The sequence below is a fragment of the Mesoplodon bidens genome, assembly GCF_964165515.1.
Source record: "Mesoplodon bidens genome assembly, chromosome: 1".
NCBI classification, from domain to species: Eukaryota; Metazoa; Chordata; class Mammalia; order Artiodactyla; family Ziphiidae; genus Mesoplodon; species Mesoplodon bidens.
In genome coordinates, this window is record NC_138176.1 from 198883472 (window position 1) to 198903646 (window position 20175).

The following is a 20175-nucleotide window of genomic DNA, read 5'->3' on the forward strand; positions in this document are numbered from 1 at the left end:
TAATGCCTTTCTTAGGGGCAAGGTGGGGAGGAAGGGGCTCGCTGGGCCGCCGTGATTCCTTTGTTCAAAGCCGTTGGAGGTTCGGCCCGCTAAGAAGAGTGATACCGGCGATCACTTGCTGTGAGATCTCTCGGATCTCAGGGGCGGTGGTGGAAAGCAAAGACCAGCTGCAGGCTGGGCTTTCAGGGCAGAGCCACTGGTAGGACAGGGCCCGCTTCTGAGTGTGTCCAGCCTTGCTCCACGTCCCCTGCCCTGGTGGAGTGATGGGCCACGCACGCCCACTGCTCAGAGCACTGTCCGTGTGGCCCGCCGGGTACGATTACGAGCGTTTTTTGTGTGTGTGTGTGTGTGCGCACGCGCGCGCGTGCCTGTCCCACCTCTTCTCATCCACTGTGTGACTCTGGGTGGGTTGCTTTTTGTCTCTGCGTATCTGCAGGTGGAGATAGAATCCCTGCTGATGAGATGGTGGGAGCGCGGTACCGTGCCAGGCCGGGTTAGCTCAGCGAGCGGTCCCCACGTGCGGTGCTGCCCCCCGCTGGGCGTGACCCTTGGCTGGGACTGGTGTCCCGGGAGGTGGATGGAACCCCTCAGAGCCCCTGCCGGGAAGCTCATGAGGGGCGTTTACCTGCGCCTCTGCCAGAAGGGGCTGCGAGCACTGTCCCTCTGCCTTCCCAAGCCCCCGGCCGCCTTGTCACTGCTCCTGCATCTCTTTGTGTGTCTCTCACACTTCACTGAGCTGCCCCCAGAGCTCGAGGGACCGGACGTGCTCACGGCAGCCCAGCTCCTTTCATTCCTCTTCTCTAAGCCGCGCCGCCTTCCACAGGTGCTCCCCAGCCCCGGGGTCTGAGAGTCTCTGCCACCCTGCCCGGCCCTCAGCCTCCGGAAGGGCAGGACTGGGGTGGGTGAGAGAGAGAGACGCAGCAGGCTCTTACCACGTGGAAGGGACTTTCACATAGTTAAGATGGTAAAGATGCTGTGCTGTTACGGAGAGCAGCTAGTTCACGCGCTTTTAGAATAATGGATATATCACAGGGGCGTTGGCAGGATGGCCAGTACTCTGACCACCTCTTATAGTGATGCCTCTGGTGTGCATTCTGAGCTCTGAAAGTCACAGGTGAACTTACAGGACCCTGCACAGTAAATCTTCATTCAGAAGCATCTGTTGAACGTTTTCCATATTCCAGGTACAGCGAAGTGTTCGCATACAGGGGTGAATGAGGCACATCACTGCCCTGAGCAGTTAAGCCCACGAAGGTTCATTCCATATGGTTCCGTTGTAACAGGTGTAATAGGAGTTAACAGTGTGCCATGCGGCAGAGGCCGGGGGCCTTACAGAAGCGCCCAGTAAATGTCTCTTATGTGACCAAGGTCTCTAAGCTTGGTAGACGCCTTCGTTTTTCAGGTTTTTTTTTTTTCCAGCACTTTCTTAGATTTTTTTTTTATCTTTCCATTTGGAGAGTTAGATACTAAATATATATATAAGTCGTTTTGATATTTGAGCTCATAGTTTTTAAATCCTTGCTGTCCTTCCATCTCATCTGCAGATGATTTACTAAAAGTGAAAGCCAAGTTTGCGTGATTCAGATGTGTCTGCTAGTTCCCTGCAGACCTGACTTAGGGAGCTGGACAGTGTGGGCTGAGTGTTAGGTGGGAGGGAGTGGCAGTGGATGGGACGTGGCATTTCCTGCAGGACTTTGTGGTTTCTCCCCAGACCCTCAGGCTGAGTTGCTTCCAGTCCTTTCTCTGACCTCGTTTTCTGTTCAAGGTCCCCAGATACTCCAGGCTTCAGATGATTCTTCTGCAGGGAGAGCCCGTAGGGCGTTCTCACTGTTGGTACGTTTGCAATACTAGGAATTTTGCCAGTTGTAACCAGCGACGGTTCAGATGCAGGAAATGCTTTTGCAAAGTCACCACCTCCGTGGGCTCGCAGGGCGCAGGGCCTCCCAGCCCCGCCCACCACACCGACCTCGACGGTGACCCTCTGTGTCCTGCTCCGCGTCCCGCGCGCCCCCTGCATTGTGTGGGGTGAACCGTGAGGGCCGCGCACGTCTGCCATCTTCCGTGGTCTGCGGGCCTTACACGGAAGGGTTGCACGTGGGTGACAGCTATGTGTGTGCGCATCTGATGGGGCCTGAGCAGGTCACAGACACTGAGACCCAGGTAACAGGGGCTGCTAATCCTTCTCTCCTTCGCCAGAGGAGGCGCAGGTGACTGTGGGCAGGGCTCTTGTTAACTGGCAGTCGCCCCGCATCTTGGGGGGGTGGTCTCTGGGACCCCCGGAGGACTGAGACACGAGCTGCTTCTCTGGAGCTTGCGGAGGGCAGAGGGAGTGGTCCTGGAAGCCGGCCCGGGTGCCAGGTGGTCGTCCCCCGTTACTCGTGGATTCCGTGTGCGCAAGCTCGCCTACTCCCTGAAATTGGTTTGTGACCCTCAGATCAGCACTCGGGCCGCTTTTATGGTGGATCAGGGCCGCGGACAGGCTGTAAGAATCCTGCCGCCGCCCGACGTGCACCTACCGGCTGAGGGCAGGGGTAGCGCTTGCCTTCCCTGCAGACACACGCCCTCTTCGCAGCCTGTTTCCTGTCGAGATGGGTTTCTCTTTGCATTGTTGTGCCCCTTCGCTGGTGACATGGCTGTGGAAACGGCCCCAAGCATGGTGCCAGCACGCTGTCCAGTGTGCCCAGGCAGCACGGCCCGACGGAGAAGGCGTGCGGATGCGCTGCGAGCCGGCCTGCGCTCTGGCGCTGTTGGCTGCGAGTTCAGTGTGAAGGAAGCAACGGCGTCTGTGCAGTGACAGAACCGCGCGTGAAACAAGGCTAAGTGCTCATCGGCCGATGAAAGGCCTGTGGCCAGACCCTGTATTTCCCCCGAAAGCATTGGTTCCCCGCTGGCTAAGTCCGTCTTCCTGGGGCGTGCACAGCGCGCGTGCACCGCGGAGGGCACCGGCCGGCGCCGGGAGGCGGAGAGTGGGCCCCGGCTCCTGGAATGGGCCCTGGGCTTGTTCCGGCTGAAGGACTGACGAGGTGGGTAGGGCTTGGAGGTAAAGAAGCGAAGCCCGGATGGACTGGCACGGGGAGACCGCGGCGGATGCTGTCGACGGAGGGTGGGCCAGGGCGGGGGGCTGCAGGCAGAGGGCCTGGACGGCTGCGGGGCAGAAGGGGAGGCAGCGCCCGCGGCACAGCACGCCCGGCCCCGCCGGCTGCCCGCGGGTGCGGAGGCGATGCCAGGGCCCCCACGTGCAGCCGTGGGTGCCTTCCCAGAGGTTCCACGCACCCTGAGGCGAGATCGGGAACCGGGGAAGTCGAGGTGTAGACGCGGCTGCGCAGAGGCCCCTGCAGGCGTCGGAGGAGGGGCGGGGTCTCGCGTACAAGCCCCGCCCCCTTTGCCGGGTCGGGTGGTACAGGGACCCAGAGTCAGCCAGGTGTTCGGGTTAGGTTGGGGGGGGGCGAGGAGGGAGTGAGGGCCGGTCTTGAGATGCTCCGCCTTCCGCAGAGCGTAGGGAGCTCTCGCTTGCAGTTCCCTGGTTCTCCGCCGGCGCCCATGGCCCCTCCGTTCCCTGTTCCCCTGTCCTGCGACTGTTGCTGGCCTGGCCCGAGGCTGGCGGCAGACACCTTGTGGTTCGGTACAGAGGGAGCCGCTCCCCTCGGTTCTCCTGCGAGGGGTAGGGCTGAGCAGCTTCCTCTGATGCTCTGAGAGGTTCCTGCGCAAGGCCGGCCTCCCTCGCGTCCCCCCTGCCCTGCACCGCACCCTGCAAACTTTCCTCCGGGCTGAAGATGGAGGAGCCGCCGGTGGGACACGTCCACGCCGCTGGGCTTCTCCTTCGGGGATGTCTGGGGCCGCGGCCACCGGCCGCCTGGGGCCAGCCCGAACGGAGCTGTGCTCCGAGGGTAAAATTCACGTTTCGTCCATTTCGTCTTGTTTTTTCAAATGTGAGTATTAGAAAATTTTAAATTGTACGTGTGGCTCCCCGTAAATTTCTGCGGGACAGTGTTTCATTGCTCCCTTTGAATTTCTAGGAATAATTTGAAAACGCTGTTCCATGGTACTACTTCTAAAGACCAAATTCTTAGGTCCACTTGTCTTTGTAATTCCATGGAAGTTGCCAGTGTACCTGAATGTAGCTCTTGTAAACAAAAGGAGTACTGTCGTGAAGACGAAAAATCTCTCTGCGGAGAAAAAATTCTCCTAAGAAGTTTGCTCTTTTCTTGTGGAAATTCTTGTGTAATTCGGTGTCACAGTCAACATTCAGTTGTACTGGGGGGCCATAACTGAAATAAATGTTAGCGTTAGCTCATGTTTTGGACTAAGTCCAGTCGGATTTTTAAATGCGTAATTATTTTTCACAGGAGCATTTGACTCTATGCCGCCTTGAGCCATAATGAGGTTTCCTTGTCCCTGAGAGAGTGACTGACTGTTTTCCGAACCTGGGTGAACAGCTGTGTGTGAGGCAGCCTTAGTGAGTATGACTGAAGAGGGGTTATTTCTAACTTCAGAACCACTTTCCGAGTGCCTTCTCTCTGCTCGGTGTTAGCTTTTAGCCATACAAGCGAAACACAAAAGAAGTGAGAGACGTGGTGCTCACGTCCTCAAGAAGCTTATCATCTGGTTTAGAAGCTCGTAGCGGACATTCTAACATCCTGCTGGGGAGAGATTAATACCTGACATGTAGCAGCTAAAACATTGCAGTCTGACAACTATTTATTACCAAGTGCAGATTCAGGGTCACTGAGTAAGCACCGCTTTCGCGTGTGTTCTCTCTTGGGGGTTGTGCATGGCCAGCAGCGGGACCGTCGCCCTGTGTGAGACGCAGGGGCTGTGGCTCAAGGTGCGGCCGAGGGGAGGTTACAGCAAGGGCGTCGGAGGGATTCTGAGCTGCTGGAAACAGCCAGCCTCCTTCGGGGGCTCTGTCTGTCTGTGAGTGCTGTCTTCCCGTTGTAGATGTTGGAGCATCTTCAGGAGAACGGTCCTTGTGGGGAGCGTTTACAGGATAGATGGCCCTGGGTTTGAGTCCTGGAAGAACCCGGAGGCTTTGGCTTGGAGAGTTAGGCACACAGGGTGTTTTAGGGGGGCAGTCTGGGTGGTGGAAGGGACCCAGGAGCTGGAAAAGGAACTGATCCGTGGAAGAAAGAGTGCCTTATGTTCGCTCGAAAGCTAATGATTTCGTAGATTTCACTTCCCAACTGTTGCACTAATTTGTTCTAGAGCTTATCGTTCCCGAGGGGCTCTGCAGTGAGTTTGCTTTGGAAGGCTTAATCGCCTGCAGCTTCCAGAGACTTGGCCCTGTTTGAGGAGGCGGGTGGGAGGCGACTGACTGTCTCGGATAAAATTATGATTTGCCAGATGTCACTGTGGCCGAAGTTATTTCTCTTGGCTTCGTGTTGTATAAATGCAGTGCAGTCATCCGTGAGCTTAGCCACTCAGACAGGACAGTGAGTGCTTTTGGATGGGTGTGTAGAAAGTAGGACGCACCACGTCTGTCTGAGCAGTACGGTTTCTCGGGGTGGGGGGGCTTTCGGACGCTCACAGCAAGCAGCCTTATCCACCTTCCTGGCAGGCAGAGTGAGTTTCATCATCACCATCTATTTCCAGTTGAGGAGACTGAGGCTCCGAGTCCCATGGCCCCTGAGTGATGGGGCTGGAGCCGGACACAGCCCTGTGCCCCACAGACTGCGGTCCTTCCCCTCATGTGACACCCACCAATCGTGATGGCCATCGGGCTGCTGGGCCTCCTGGTCCCCAGCCTCGTCATGAGGAACTGAGTCAGGAGGAGCATGTCTGCTGATCCAGAGCTCATGCCCTTTCCCAGCTCTCTCTGCTCGTAACTGACTTCTGTCGGCTCCTAAGCAGCCCTCTCAGTCCCTGTGGCTGGGAGAGCTCTCAGAGCGCTTGGGGACTCTGGTGCATTTAATTTGCCAGTGATAGACTTAACATGAGAAGCTTTTCATTTTAGTTAGCTCTGTTACGGTGGTATTGCTGTTGCGGCTCTGTTAAACCGACCGAAGAAGAACAGGCGAGAAGCACCTGCTATCACTAACTTTACTCTTAACCTAACCTCTAGTAGCGTTCCTTGAATTACTCCCATTACCTTTATTCTGCTGTGTATGTCGACTGTTCCATTGACTGGATTTGTAGCCGGCCAAGCATGGGAGGGATGCCAGCAAGAAAGCTGTTGCAATAGTCCTGGCGGACCCGGGGCTCGGACGAGGTGTAGCCGGGGAGGTGATGCGGCTGCCCTGTCTCCATGGTTGGGGGGTGAGGGGGGGACGTCAGGAGGAGACCAGGAGCTCCACGTGCGCCACGTAAGGCTCCCTCCCTCCCTAGCTTCCATATCACCAGTGGGGAGGGGAGAGCGGGCCTGGGTACTCTGGGTACTTCTAGGAAGACCCTCTCTCCCCCTTCCACCCCCCAGGACACGGACGGCCCCGTCACACCATCGCACACCTGCTTCGAGACTGTTCCCACACTCATTCCACTTTCCTCTGTGTCATCAGCATCTTGAATGGGGCCTGGCGCATCAGCTTCTGAAAGGGTGAATGAATGGAGCCCTCGTCTTTAGATAGCATGTTTCCAAGGCAAGGTCACAAATTATTCTGCAAAACCAATGAGATTATCTTTATAAATTGTAGAAGAGCGTCAATTGCTTTTTATTTTTTTTTAATCTTATTTGGCGGTTCATTTCATTACAGCACGGTTTAATTGATAGCTCCTAGTAATTCCAAAATTATCCCAATGGCTATAGTAGTTAGAATAATACTACTTGTTGTTGGTGTGATACCATTAACAGTAATTTGATTGAATTCTTTATTCCTCTATGAGATAAATAGCTGTATCCCCATGTTATAAATGTTTTTAAAAAATTATAAATGCTTCAAAGCGTTTTTTAAAATGTTATAAATGTAAGAGAAAGTGGGCGGGGGGAAAGTCCTTTTCACAACAGAATTCTTCTCCAGGGAGATCAGAGCCCAGTCCAGTGTGGGACACAGGCGTGTAGTTTACCTGAATAGCACGAGGCCTGTGAGGGGCTCCAGAACGATGGGAGGGCTTACTGCAGGGGCGTCTGTGTGCTCAGCCAAGGGGGCTGGAGCTTCGGCTGTGCCCTGGGGGTGTGAGCTGCCGTGTCTCAATACGGACAGCACCTTAGGACATGCCTTTGCCCGTACAGCAATGCGTTGTACCCTGAGCAATCCAGCATCTGCTTCAAAGCATCAACGGAAAAGTTTAATGATGTTATAGCTATATGTTCAACGGAAGAGAGATGGAGATAGATAGGGAGCCCCTTCTTAGGTATTTCTCGAAACTTACTTCTCGTGAGTTACACAGTTTGGGTGAGAATTAAGGCAGTTTTGAAAGGAGAGATGGGACCCCTGAAAACTGGCCGTCCCGCAGAGCTGCTTGAGGTTTAATAAGTCGAGTGAGGCGCTGTGCTGGACAGGACTTGACTCTGTCACCGTGTGCCCCGGTCACATGCTTTGCAGAGGGTGATTCCTGGGCCGACGCCCCAGCCCTGGAGCTCAGCCCCGAACCTCTTCCCCGACCCGGACCGCTGACACTTTGCTCAGGTCCACACGCTAGTGGCAGCCTAGCCCGAAGTCAGAGTTAAACTTTAAAAGTTGTGTAATCTGTTGTCGCCAGTATGTTTCTAACTTCTAGAAGTCTTAAAAGTAATCCTGATTGTTGTTAATTTCTGAGAAACGGGGGTGGGGGGGTGGCGGGCTGGGATGTAAAAGTCATAGGGAGGGAGGGTTGTAGATCGAGGTCTGATACTGGGCCTAAAAAAAGTGATGAAAGCTTTTCTCTTAATTGCTGGTTATCTGGCTGACTCCAGAAAGACTGAATCACTTCACTGGGTTGGCAAAACAAGCAATGCTCCTTCTTGCGGGTGGAGAGTGTTACCCCAGAGAGCCTTCTGACCTGGCCTTAGCAAGCCTGGCTGCCGTCTCTCTTGCTGTTAAAGTTTAGGTATGAAGCAGTTAGAGCCCCAGTTACACTGTGATCCTCCTCCTCAGAGCCACCTTTTCACTTAACAAGGTTGGGGACCTCCTGGAGTCTCACCTTTCCTTTCCTTGTGTGCAGCTTAAAAAACCTCTCTTTGGGGCTTTCCTGGTGGCGCAGTGGTTGAGAGTCCGCCTGCCGATGCAGGGGACACGGGTTCGTGCCCCGGTCCGGGAAGATCCCACATGCCGCGGAGCGGCTGGGCCCGTGAGCCATGGCCACTGAGCCTGCGCGTCCGGAGCCTGTGCTCCGCAACAGGAGAGGCCACAACAGTGAGAGGCTTGCGTACCGCAAAAAAAAAAAAAAAATCCTCTCGTTGTTAATGCACGTTGTGCTGCTGCTAGGTATTAAGCTGGGTCTCCAAATAAAGGGAAATTGGGGAGTTTTGTTTTTAATTAGGTGTTTTAAAAGAGTCTATAGCTGCAGCTCTCTACCTTTGCTGGCTTATGTAAGTTTTTTTTTTTTCCAAGTTACACAAACAAATTTATTCATAATAATGGTGAAACATCATCTGGTATTAATTCAAAAATAAAGAATTAATCTGTTCCATAAAACCAATCCATATTTCTGGATAAAGACAGCAAACTGAACACATGTACCTAATACTGCTCCACCCACAAGCCTCTCTATAATTGCAGTAAAGAAACCTTTTTAAAATATAAATCCTGAAGGGAGGGAGACCAGGAGAGGAGATGACAAGGCAGTGTAAGGTGGAGGGCACATGGGCCAGGGGTGATGGACTCAGCGTACCCAGGGCTGTCAGCCTTCGCAGCGGCCGGTGGCTTCCGTACTGGACACAGCGGGTCTACATCATTCTCAAGAGCCAGGAAGGCAACTATGATGGCGAGTCAGGACTTACCACATGTTATGGTCAGCTTGACTAGGCTAAGGGACACCCGGAGAGCTGGTAAAACATCATTTCTGGGTGTGTCTGTGAGGGTGTCTCTGGAAGAGATTAGCATTCAGCGGACTGAGAACAGAGACACGCCTTCACCAACATGGGCGGGTGTCATCTGAGCCACTGAGGACCCAGACGAAGGAAGGGCGATTCTCTCTCTCTCCCTCTAAGCCGGGATGTCCATGTTCCCGGCTCCCGGCTCTCAGGCGTTCTTGATCAGCACGTGCTGCTTGCTCTTCCTCCTTGACTCATATTCAAAAAGTCTGCCAATCTCTTCTAAAGTTGTAACTCGATTTCCACTCAAGAGCACTGCAGTTCTTTAAAATACATGCTTCTGCTCTGAACTCTGGGCTCTTCAGTATTGGAGAAAAGAGTAGGATTCCCATTTGCTATCTGCTCGATCCACATGACCGATACAGCCGAGTCTCTGAAATGTCTTGAAAAACGTGAGCCGTAATGAGCTCATTCTCACCTATACGCTCAGGCATCTGGTCACCGCAGTCAGAAAGAACAATTTGGGGGGCTACTGAGGGACCTTTAATTTAACCCCTTTAGACTCTCTTATACCAAAAAGCATTATCTGATATAGCAGTTCAGTAAATGTCTTCAACTGACTTCTAGGCTCGGCCATAAATCTCTATACCTGCTTTACTCCCCTTGAACTATTCCATGAACTGACGACTAAGGGCATAAACCTGAAAGAAATGTACCATTCTCATTACTTCCTCAGTCACATCATGCAATGAACTGACCTTGCAAAATTCAAAGCACAATACACAGAACACAATATTTTCTCTGTTTAATTTAATAAACTTGATTATTTTTGAATATTCATTACAGGTACTCATTTTTGGCAAATGGACTTTTCCATATTCACACCAAACACCTCCAATTCCTTCCGAGAAAGTGGTTTTATCTTACTAGCCTATAATGCCAGCTAAAGCAGAAAATAATTTCTTGCAGGAAACAATTCCTGTAGGCTGTGTCCTGGTGGTGTGTGTCTACTCCACAGGCTAGGACTAAGCGTCCCTCTGAGTGGAGTGAGAGGGGACCACCTGGCATGGGAAGCTGAGGCAGACAGAAGTGCTGGGCGGCAGGCGCTCCTGAAGTCCTGTCCAACAAGTTGTTACACAACGCGCGAGAGATGGAAAGACGCCAGATGGGACAGGTAGGAATCTGTGATCTACTGAGGCTTTAAAGACAAAGCCACTCAGACACACTGTCAGTTTCCTGGCTCCATTTATTTTACATAAACCACATTAAAAAATAATGATCCTCAGGCTCAGCTCGAAGCTATTTAAAAATCACTTGTTCCATGAACCTTTCCATTAGATCCCAGTCTTCAATTATTCTGTGTCTTATTGGCCACTTTGTGGCGTACGTGGGTTTGTCTATGGCTTCGTCCCCTATGAAGAAGTCCAGGTCGTCGACACCCCTCAACACCCTCCTCTGGGCTTGGTCGACCACCTTTGCAGACTCTCTGATGGCAATACCCGGTGCCGCAGTCCACCACGCAGGGAGGCAGGGAGCCCGCCATGCTCAGCACGCGCACCGCTCCGTCCATGCTGGCTGCCCGGGAGGTCCCGCCGCTGTCCGCTTGCCGCGTTAGCCCCGCGCGGCCCGCTCCCGGGAGCCTCCGCAGCGCCTCTCTTATGTAAGTATTAATGATAGCAATCACACGGAAGGAAAAGCTGTGTGAGTAGTATAGCAGTCTCATAGTGCACGTGCTTTGCTTTTCCTTCCAGCCATCTGAAATTGTTTTGACTCTGACAATTTCCTTACAATAAAGCCCTCAGAATTGTTATAGAACAGAGAAGTGAAGTGATCATTACTGGTTTGGCAGCAAGAGTTTAAAAACGTGAAGTCGTTTTCCCCATAGTTTGAAGTAATGCATAGCTATTCTTGAAAAATGGAAAATGGAGAATTGTAACAGGAAAAGCATTCTGAGTCTCTCTGCGCACAGCCATTCTGATGTTTCCTTTTAGTTCCTTTTTCTGCATTTGGTTTTCTGAACTCACGCTAGTTATCAAAGTGCCTCCACCATTTTGTGTTGTATCCTGTTCTTTTTATTCGGCTTTGTAACATAAGAATTTTTCTGTGTTTCACCGATTTCATGAAGGCGTGACACATGCATTCATTCTTTCAGTGGCTGAGAGCCTTTTCCATGCTGGGTGCTGCGTGCTCTGTCCTCAGAGTCCGGGGATACGGGAGTGGGAATAATCTGGATCATGATCGGGACTGCACAGAACTGTGAACTTTCAAGTAACTTTTATCTGAATCTGAAAGCTCAGTTCTCTCTCAGCTGCTTCCTCATTTTAAATCAAAGCAGTCATATTGGTTGATTTTATCGTCCATTCCATCTAACTTGGTATGGATCAAAGACCCTCTGTTTAGGAGTCCGAGCCTCAGCTGGGTAGGTCAGGAGAGGAGGGCAGAGCAGTGCCCGGGAGGGGGGCTCCTGCGTGGGGACTGTTCTCGGGGCAGGGTTCATTGCCGGCGAGGTGTCCCATGAGAGGCTTGGTCGCCGCAGTGCACGGACTGGGACTGAGTTAGTGAGAATCTGGACGTGTCGGGCCGGGGTCAGAGCTGGAGGAGAGAGACTCGGACATGACTGTCGAGGCAAGGACATCCAGCCTCCTCCTGGATGGAGGAGGGGACATCTGCCCCTGAGGACCGAGGACCGAGGCGGGGTGGGGGGAGGCATGGCTCCCCTGTCACTGGCGAGGGTGCCCCGAGTCCCGGCTTGCCCAGCCCACGGCAGATGGCGCCTTGGCCCATCTGCTGAAGAAATCAGTGCCGCTCACTCCCTGTGACCAGCGAGCCAGCGGGTTGTCACTGCCCACATGGCTGGCTGCACGCTGCCGGGCTTCCCGAGCGCGAGCTCGTCCAGTGGGCTTCCACAGGTCCGGTGGGCGCCGCACACTGACTGCTGTCCTGAGGGTGGGCCGAGGCTTAAGCAGCCACGTCCTGGCAGATGTGGTCTTCGTCCCGCATCTGTCTGCAAGCCCGTTCCCCGAAAGCATGCTGCCTCCCCCTGCCTGAGTCCATATCTCTAGCCCAGCAGGAGGCCTTCTTTTTTCAAATTTGATACCTTTATTTAATTTAATTAACTTACTGCTTCATTGAAGTGTCGGTGATTTACAATGTTGTGTTAGTCTCAGGTGTACAGCAAAGTGATTCACTTATACATACGTATATGTATTCATTTTCAGATTCTTTTCCCTTATAGGTCATTAGAAAATATTGACTGTAGTTCCCTTTGCTATTCAGTAGGTCCTCGTTGTTTATTTTATATGTAGTAATGTGTATCTATTAATCCCAAACTTAATTTATCCCTCCCCCTCCCACTTTCCCCTTTGGTAACCATAAGTTTGTCCTCTATGTCTGTGAGTCTGTTTCTGTTTCGTAGACAAGTTCGTTTGTGTCATATTTGAGATTCCACATATAAGTGATATCATATAATATTTGTCTTTGATTTACTTCACTTTGTATTATAATCTCTAGGTCCATCCATGTCGCTGTAAATGGCATTATTTCATTCTTTTTTTATGGCTGAGTAATATTCCATTGTATAAATGTGCCACATCTTCTTTATCCATTCATCTGTCAATGGACACTTAGGTTGCTTCCATGTCCTGGCTATTGTAAACAGTGCTGCAGTGAACACTGGGGTGCATGTGTCTTTTCGAATTACGGTTTTCTCCAGATATATAAGCCCAGGATTGGGATTGCTGGATCATATGGTAGCTCTATTTTTAGTTTTTTAAGGAACCTCCATACTGTTCTCCGTAGTGGCTGCACCAGTATACATTCCCACCAGCAGTGCAAGAGGGTTCCCTTTTCTCTACACCCTCTCCAGCATTTGTTGTTTGTAGGTTTTCTGATGATGCCCGTTCTGACCGGTACGAAGTGTTACCTCCTGGTGGTTTTGATTTGCATCTCTCTGATGATTAGTGATGCTGAGCGTCCTTTCATGTGTTTGTTGGAGGCGTGTTTTTAACTTCATACTGAACGAGAATATACAGACAGGAAATGTACGTATTCTGCTGGCTGCATGCTGACAGCAGCAGTGCCCAGACCAAGAAAGAGTTTACGAGCATCCTGTAACTTCCTTGGTGTCTCCTGCTGGGGACCGCGCTTCGAGAGCCACTGGTAGGAGGGCTTGCTCTCAGTCGTTCCTGGGTGTGGGAAAGGCATTAGGGAGGGAGGGGATGAGCCCGTCAGAGGGTCCGCCGCCGCGGCTGTGGGTCCTGAACCCTGCCCGCCACCCCTCCTCTCCGTTTATGCTTCCCTTCTTTGCATCAAGGTAGTGTGAGGAGGCAGAGGGAGAGTCATTGGACAATACTGATGAGACTGGACTTTTGGGGGCACTGTGTTAGGCCTTCGTCTTTTCTCTCTGCAAACCCACGTCTCAGCTGTGGTTTTTCAGTTGATTTTTCTTTGCACACAGTGATCACTGTTTTTTGTCACCTGAAGGGTGACACTTTAATTCTCCCAACTCTAAGTCAGGGATGGGGATGGAGTCGTCCTTAGCCGCCACATCTTGGGGGCTGGAGGTGGCCCCGGAGCGCCACGCTGTAAGGACTGGAGAGAGATCCTGGCTTGGACCGGGATCTTGAGTGCCAGGAACCTGCCTCATGTGGTCTAAATGGCGCTTCTGATCTTCTCCGGGACCATTCGGTCCAGTCCTGGGCTGTGAGGTTGGAAGCGTGGCAGATGCAGCTCACAGACCTGAACCAGGAGCCTGCCTTCTGCACACCTGGCCCGTGGGTTCACCCTGCTATGCTGCTCCATCCTCCCTTCCAGCCTGTGACACAGCTCGCCCGTCGGGGGCGTGTCCGTGAGGGCGGCAGCTGCTCCAGTCAGCGTGCAGAGCTGCAGGTGGGCTGCCGGGGCCAGCGGGCGGGGACCCTTCTCCTAGCGTGTGAGCCCGGCTGAGCTGCGTGGGGAGATGGAGAGCTTGACCATGAGGAGGGGCCGCGATAAATGGTCGTGTGCATGTTACCCTCTGTGGACAAGCAGGGGATCCAGCGTGGTAACGAGCGATGGGGCCCGTAGGAGAGGAGGATTCCGTTTCGGGAAAGAGAAGAAGGAGGTCACGGGAGGCGGGGTCAAGGTTGAACAGGATGTCACCTTTCTCTCACCTACTCCGTGCCCTGCTCTCGTGTCTCAGAAGAGTGGATACGACAGTATCGTTATTACTTGTTTTTCCATTTACTGAAGAAAGTTTAAAGCTCCCACTTAAATGTAAAGAAGTTTAGAGCCATATTGTGGCATCCCCTTTGAGTACAGTGGTAGTGGTTTTGATGTACATCTCTACTTTATTACATACAATCAGATTTTGGGCTGTGGAATTAGGGTTCTTAAGGGGGAAACATTAAATGGAAACGTTAACTGGTAAAATAGCACGAGTCACGTTGATCGGAGTGAACGCAAGATGTTAAAGCTTCTAAAGGAACTTCTGCTGCGCTAAGAAAGAGAGAGAGAGGGAGAGTTTGAGCGCAAGTGGCGCCCTCTGGTCAGAATACACTGTCAAGAGGCAGGCAGCTTTTTGTGGCTGGATTCATGCCCTAGTTTTAATGTAAATACTCCGTGGTGCTAACCCAATTAAAAGGTCATGTGTGAGACCTGCACAGAGGGAACTGGTCTTGAGACCCAGTTTTTATCCTCAAAGGATGTATGATCTGGGTAGGATCACAAGATGCATACACTTCTCTACTGCCAAGCAGTTATGTGTTAAGTGTTAAAAGTGTGTTTTTAGAAGATCACGGCAGAATTCAAGCCCGGGACGTCTTCACAGGGAAGCTGGGATGTTCTCTGGGGAAGTGGTTCTCCAGCAGGTGCTTCCCAGGCCAGGAGTGGCAGCTCCTGGGAACTAGTTAGAACCGCGTTCTCAGATTCCACCCCGGATCTGCTGAATTGGAAACCAGGGGTGGGGTCGGCCCAGCACTGGGCATTTAGGAGCCTGTGAAGTTTGAGCACCACCTACGAGGGAAATGGAGGCTAAAGCTGTGCTGGCTGAAGTTAGGGAGAAACACCGATGAAGAAAGGAAAAGCACCAGTCACTGAAACACAGCTTAAGTCTCAATACAAAGACTACAGGGGACCATCCTGATTCCTTCTCTTGCTCATCCTTGCGTGTTAGTTGAAGGCTGAGTTTGGGTTAGAGTTTCCCATGCCAGTCAGCTCAGTTTCTGTTTAAGGGGATTCTTTCCCAATGCAGTTCCATCCTTACTTCATCCAAATGTCCTTTGTAACCATGTTGTCATTTTCTTACTATTCTTGTCATTTAAAAGTTCGCATTGTCTGGATAGGGGATACAATTGCATTTTTATAACAGTGTTTGAAGCCTTGGGAAGATGTAAAATGTTAGAATGATTGAACCAGCTTTGCGGCTAAGTAATTGGGTGTAGGAAGGTGTATGTCCAGAATACATATTTAGAAAGGGTTTATGTCCTTTCATCAGGGCCTGGATAAATAAGTTTTAGAGACTGAAGTTTAATAAGTGAATTTGTTTTCTTACACATAGAAAGTGGGATGTGTTCCCCCAGTGTTTCCTTTACAGATTTTATAGAATCTAGCTACTTGGGCATTTTTAAAGGCCCTGCCCCATCAGCATGGAACGATGCTTTCATTTCTGCCGTGATTTTAGACAAGGCAAGCCAGACCCTGGTGAGTTAGAGGCATCCGCCTGGGGCCTTGCTTGGGCCGTCTGTCAGGTGGGCGTGATGGTGCAGGGGCTTCCTTCTGGCCTCTGCTTGCTGGGCTGCCTGGGCCGAGGTGGACAGGTTAGAGCTGCTTAGGTGCTCTCTGGTCCTCTTGTGAAAAAGCGAGAGTGGTTTTCCAGACAGTTCAGAGGAAGAAAAGAGGAACCCGTGAGCTCACCGTGGCTGCTGAAATTAAACCTTGAGCTCCAAATGTGTTGTTCCCTCCCTGGAGAAATGGATTCACTTTCTTCTAACCTGGTCCTGTCTGTCATTTGACCCTGTGCCGCAGAGGAACTGGTCACCATCGTAGGTGTGTTGCAGTCTTTCTCTCTCACAGGAGGGTGTAGTTAAGATCTTCTGTGGGATTGTTACAGAGGAACTTTAGGGTACAATAAAGTCTTCAGGTAACTGAGGCTTCTGCCACAAGACCGTTAGACCTCATCACGCTTGCAGAGTGAAATATATGCGGCTGCCGTGTGTCGATACACTTAAAAGCCCTCTGAAGCCTGTCGATGAAAAGTTAATCAATAGTCGATCTAAGAAAGAAATAGAAAATTTTATTCGAGCCAACCTGAGGATTATAACCTGGGAGACGGTCTCTCAGAAAGCTGTGAGGACTGCCCCGCCCGTTAGAGGTCACGGCACAGTTAGATACATTTGTGAGACAAAGGGTTACATGTCAGATGATGTATGGACAGTTTACACAACCCAGATCTGCACGCAGAGTTAGTAGAGTGTCATCCAGACCCTGTACAGGATTAAGAAGGAATGTAGTCTCCTAAGGAGGTGTGGTCAATGCAGACACACGGCGCATGCTGGCGGGGAGCAAGGAGGCCCACACGGGCAGAGGAACATTTTATGTTTAAATTTTTCTTGTCTTGCCATGAAGTATGGATTTTATTTCCTCAAACTAAAGACCCAGCTGAGGGCTCATCAGATTTTAGAGCTCTGTTAATATTCAGCCAGATTCCAGGATGACAAGAGGAAAACAAGTTGGGACAGTCCCTTGTAGTTTTTTTTATCAAGACTTGACCTATGTTTTAAGGACCAGTGCTTTTTATTTCTTCTAAAAGAAAAATTATTTTTTCCATGAATTCACAATACTATGGAAAAATCATATTGATATGTATGATATATCAATATATGTCATATAAAATGTGTAAAATATAAATGTGTATCATAAAATAGCATATATATCAAAATATAACAAAAATGTAAAATATGTATCATTAAAATCATATGGAAATATGTAATATATCATAAATGCATAAAATATAAGTATATATCATATAAAATATATTGCTTAAAATACAACAAAAATATAAAATATGTATCATATAAAATATTGAAGTATGTGATATATCAGTATATATCAATATATCACAGATATATCATGTTGATGTATAATACCATAGTATTGTTCTCCTTTTACAGATGAAGTATATTCATGTCAGAAGTCAAAACTGAACTGCTTTTGTTCTGGGGTTCTGCTAGTTCAGGGCTCTCTCAGCTTGAATATGCTTAGGAATTAAGAATCCAGTGCAAGAGTTGTGAGGGTTTATGGCTTCTCGGCTTATTATTGCTTTTCTTGCATAAATAAATTCAATTCTGTACTGGTATTAAAGCCAGGATGCGTCCCTGCCCACCCGCCCCCATGTCACCCACTGTGCATTAAGCCCTACGTCCGTCTGCTGAGGGTAACCATCTCTCTCCCGTGCTCTGGGTCGTTTTGCAAGGTTGCAGAGTAGGACCTGTCAGCTGACACTTGGTCACAGGAGAGCCATTCACAGGGTGGTGGCCAGTGTCAGAACAACCTTGCAGCTGAAGGCGAGTCACTGCATTTCGCTCACAGCCCTGTGAGCCATATTCAGAGGTCTTGTGATGAATTAATTGGCTACTACGTCATCCCCAGCAGGGCCACAGATGGAGTGAGTAAGTCCGAGCTGCTCAGCCGGTTGAGTGTTTTTGTCTTTTGTAACCGGAGCACAAACCCAGGAACAGAAGTAGGAAGTGGGACTTGGACTTGTCAGATTGTAATGGCTTTGCTGAGAGCATGTTTTACAGTGTGAGGGATGCGTCTGACTTCCCAAATCATCGGAGGGGCTTAATTTACGTAACAAGTGAATGTTCCTGTTTTGTTTTTGTTTTTTGTAACTTCTGGAAGAGGAAATTAGTAGGCTGCAGCCGGGGAGCTTGTGTCACCTCCCGCATCTGTACGGGGAGCGCTGGGGTCATTTAGCACAGCTGGTCACCGAGGAAATCCTCCAACAACGGGACCTTCCAGGTCCAGGCGGAGAGTCAGGACCACCCAGAAGAGGGCTGGCCTGCTAGGGAGATGTGCGGCTGCTCGGCCAGGACCACAGCCCAGCCCGGGGGCCGGCGGGACGCGGCCGGGGGTGTGAGCGATGGGCAGACGCACGGGACACTTGCGCGCTCGAGGATCTGGAAGTGCGCCAGGGTGGGAAGGGACACCGATCCTCCGGAACTCGACCACAGGTTTGAAACTTCAGTTCTATCTCAGAATCTCAGAGAAATTCTTCTGTAATTCACTAGGCACCGGGGAGATAAAAGCGTGTTGATGGGAAACTTGCGTTTGCAGACAGGCACGGGGTGGCTGGTAGGTGTGCAGACACGTCCTCCCTTTACGGAAAAAGTGGAGGATGGGCACTTCGTAATGGCTGTTTAGATTCTGCTGCCCTGTGCTTCCTCCTGACCCTTCCTTTGCCCCTGCTGGAGCCACCTGCAAGCAGTGGTGCCGCCTGTCCTGCGTGGAAGCTTGAGCAGTGCTCTTACAGGGGCTGTCGGGAAAAGGAGGTGCGGCCCCCAAGGATGAGCACTCTGACAGATGGGGTGCGGGGCCAGGGGCCTCACTTCTCAGTCTGGACGGTGCGTGGAGGGCTGGGCGTCTCCAGCTGGAGGTGGGTGGTGACGGAGCCCAGGCTTCCTCTTCTGGAAAATCCTTTCCATGGGAAGGAAGGAAGGAAGGCGCTGGGATGAACCGGGGCTCCTAATGCAGCCCATCAAAGGAATAGCATTGTACTTGCTATATTCTTTTTTTCCTGATGTGCAAATAGTGGTTTATTCCAAACTCCTGCTAATTCTGTCGTACATATCTCTCAATTACTTCACCGTAAATTTAATAATACCTTTTTGGGGAAGAAAAACACGTTTTTTATCTTTGGTAATCAATAATTGCATACTTTTTTTTTTTTTGCCCATCTAACTTATTTATTTATTTTGGTTTTCATTCTGTACTTTTGTTGATTTTTTTATTATTTTTTTTATACAGCAGGTTCTTATTAGTTATCCATTTTATACATATTAGTGTATACATGTCAATCCCAATCTTCCAGTTCATCCCACCACCACCCCCCAGCCGCTTTCCCCCCTTGATGTCCATACGTTTGTTCTGTACATCTGTGTCTCTATTTCTGCCCTGCAGACCCGTTCATCTGTACCATTTTTCTAGGTTCCACATATGTGAGTTAATATACGATATTTGTTTTTCTCCTTCTGACTTACTTCACTCTGTGTGACAGTCTCTAGGTCCATCCACGTCGCTACAAATGACCCAATTTCGTTCCTTTTTTATGGCTAAGTAATATTCCATTATATATGTGTACCACATCTTCTTTATCCATTCATCTGTCAATGGGCAGTTAGGTTGCTTCCATGACTTGCTGTATTCTTTTAAGTTGATTATTTCATCCATTTTGGAAGAATTCATTCATTTTATTAGTAGTAGCTCTTAACTGAAACACTACTTGTAAAGAATTTTAGTGCATATCAGTGAAACAGAAAAGTCCTTTGGGAAGTGCATTTCATTCCAAAATTTTAGTTAGATAGACAGTGAGGAGGGCCAAAGAGTAAGCTCTGATTCTCGTGATTAGTGTAAAAGTAAGTTTCTAAATTTGCTTAAATGTTTCTGCTTTTTTCCTTGTAGAAGTTTTCTCAAAATTATTATGACTCATAAACTGTTTATCCCATAAAGGTAGTTCTTGGTTGACAAATAATCAGGATATGATTTCTGTCATGTAAAAATTGTTGTATTTCTTCAATGGAAACTTAGTAAAATGGTATATAGTCCCCTGCAGGGTAAGCGCTCATAGATTGAAAATCCCGTGCCGTCCGCTCAGTTACAGAGATTCATGTGAGTGTTGAGATAAGAGTTTCACTTTTTTGCTCTCTGTGTCTGTTTCTTATCTAGAAAGGATGGCTGAGTGGCAGGAGGAGCCGGTGGTGGGTTGACACTCAGTCATCTCGAGTCTTGATCTGGATCCGATCCTGATCCCAGCTCTGCTGCCCAGAAGCCATGTAACCGTGGCGAGTCCCCTTGTTTTCTGGGTCTCACTCTCAACTGTTCAGCTGTGTAGCTTGTTCAGACTACTTCTGAAATTCTCTCCTTCTCTGAGTTTGTACAGGGTAACATCAGGACCTTCTGAATTTCCTATTTCTGTTATTCAGACAATTCTAGATTCTCCAAGTAGGTATTTGGGGTTCCAGGGGTAGCACCCACATGAGAAGATGACATGCAGGGCCACACCAATTCTTACAGAACTTCTAAAGTTTTCGGTATGA

General features: G+C 50.1%; 1 protein-coding gene across 8 annotated transcripts in view; it reads left to right on the plus strand.

Annotated features, from left to right (window-relative positions):
• The window catches only part of FNIP2 (folliculin interacting protein 2), a 128740-nt gene that overhangs the window by 27988 nt on the left and 80577 nt on the right, over positions 1 to 20175 (plus strand). For 3 of the 8 annotated variants that reach the window (XR_014016410.1, XR_014016411.1, XR_014016412.1), the window contains exon 1: positions 17900 to 18093. The exons of 2 other annotated variants lie outside the window; for them this stretch is intronic. Coding sequence is in view for 3 of the 6 variants with exons in the window: in XM_081241313.1 (XP_081097439.1) it covers positions 17933 to 18093 (161 nt within the window). In the remaining 3 variants the exon portion in view is untranslated. Of the gene's footprint in view, positions 1 to 17899; positions 18094 to 20175 lie in introns of those variants that run through there. 3 more of the 8 variants (XM_081241313.1, XM_081241311.1, XM_081241309.1) reach the window with 3 other exon arrangements.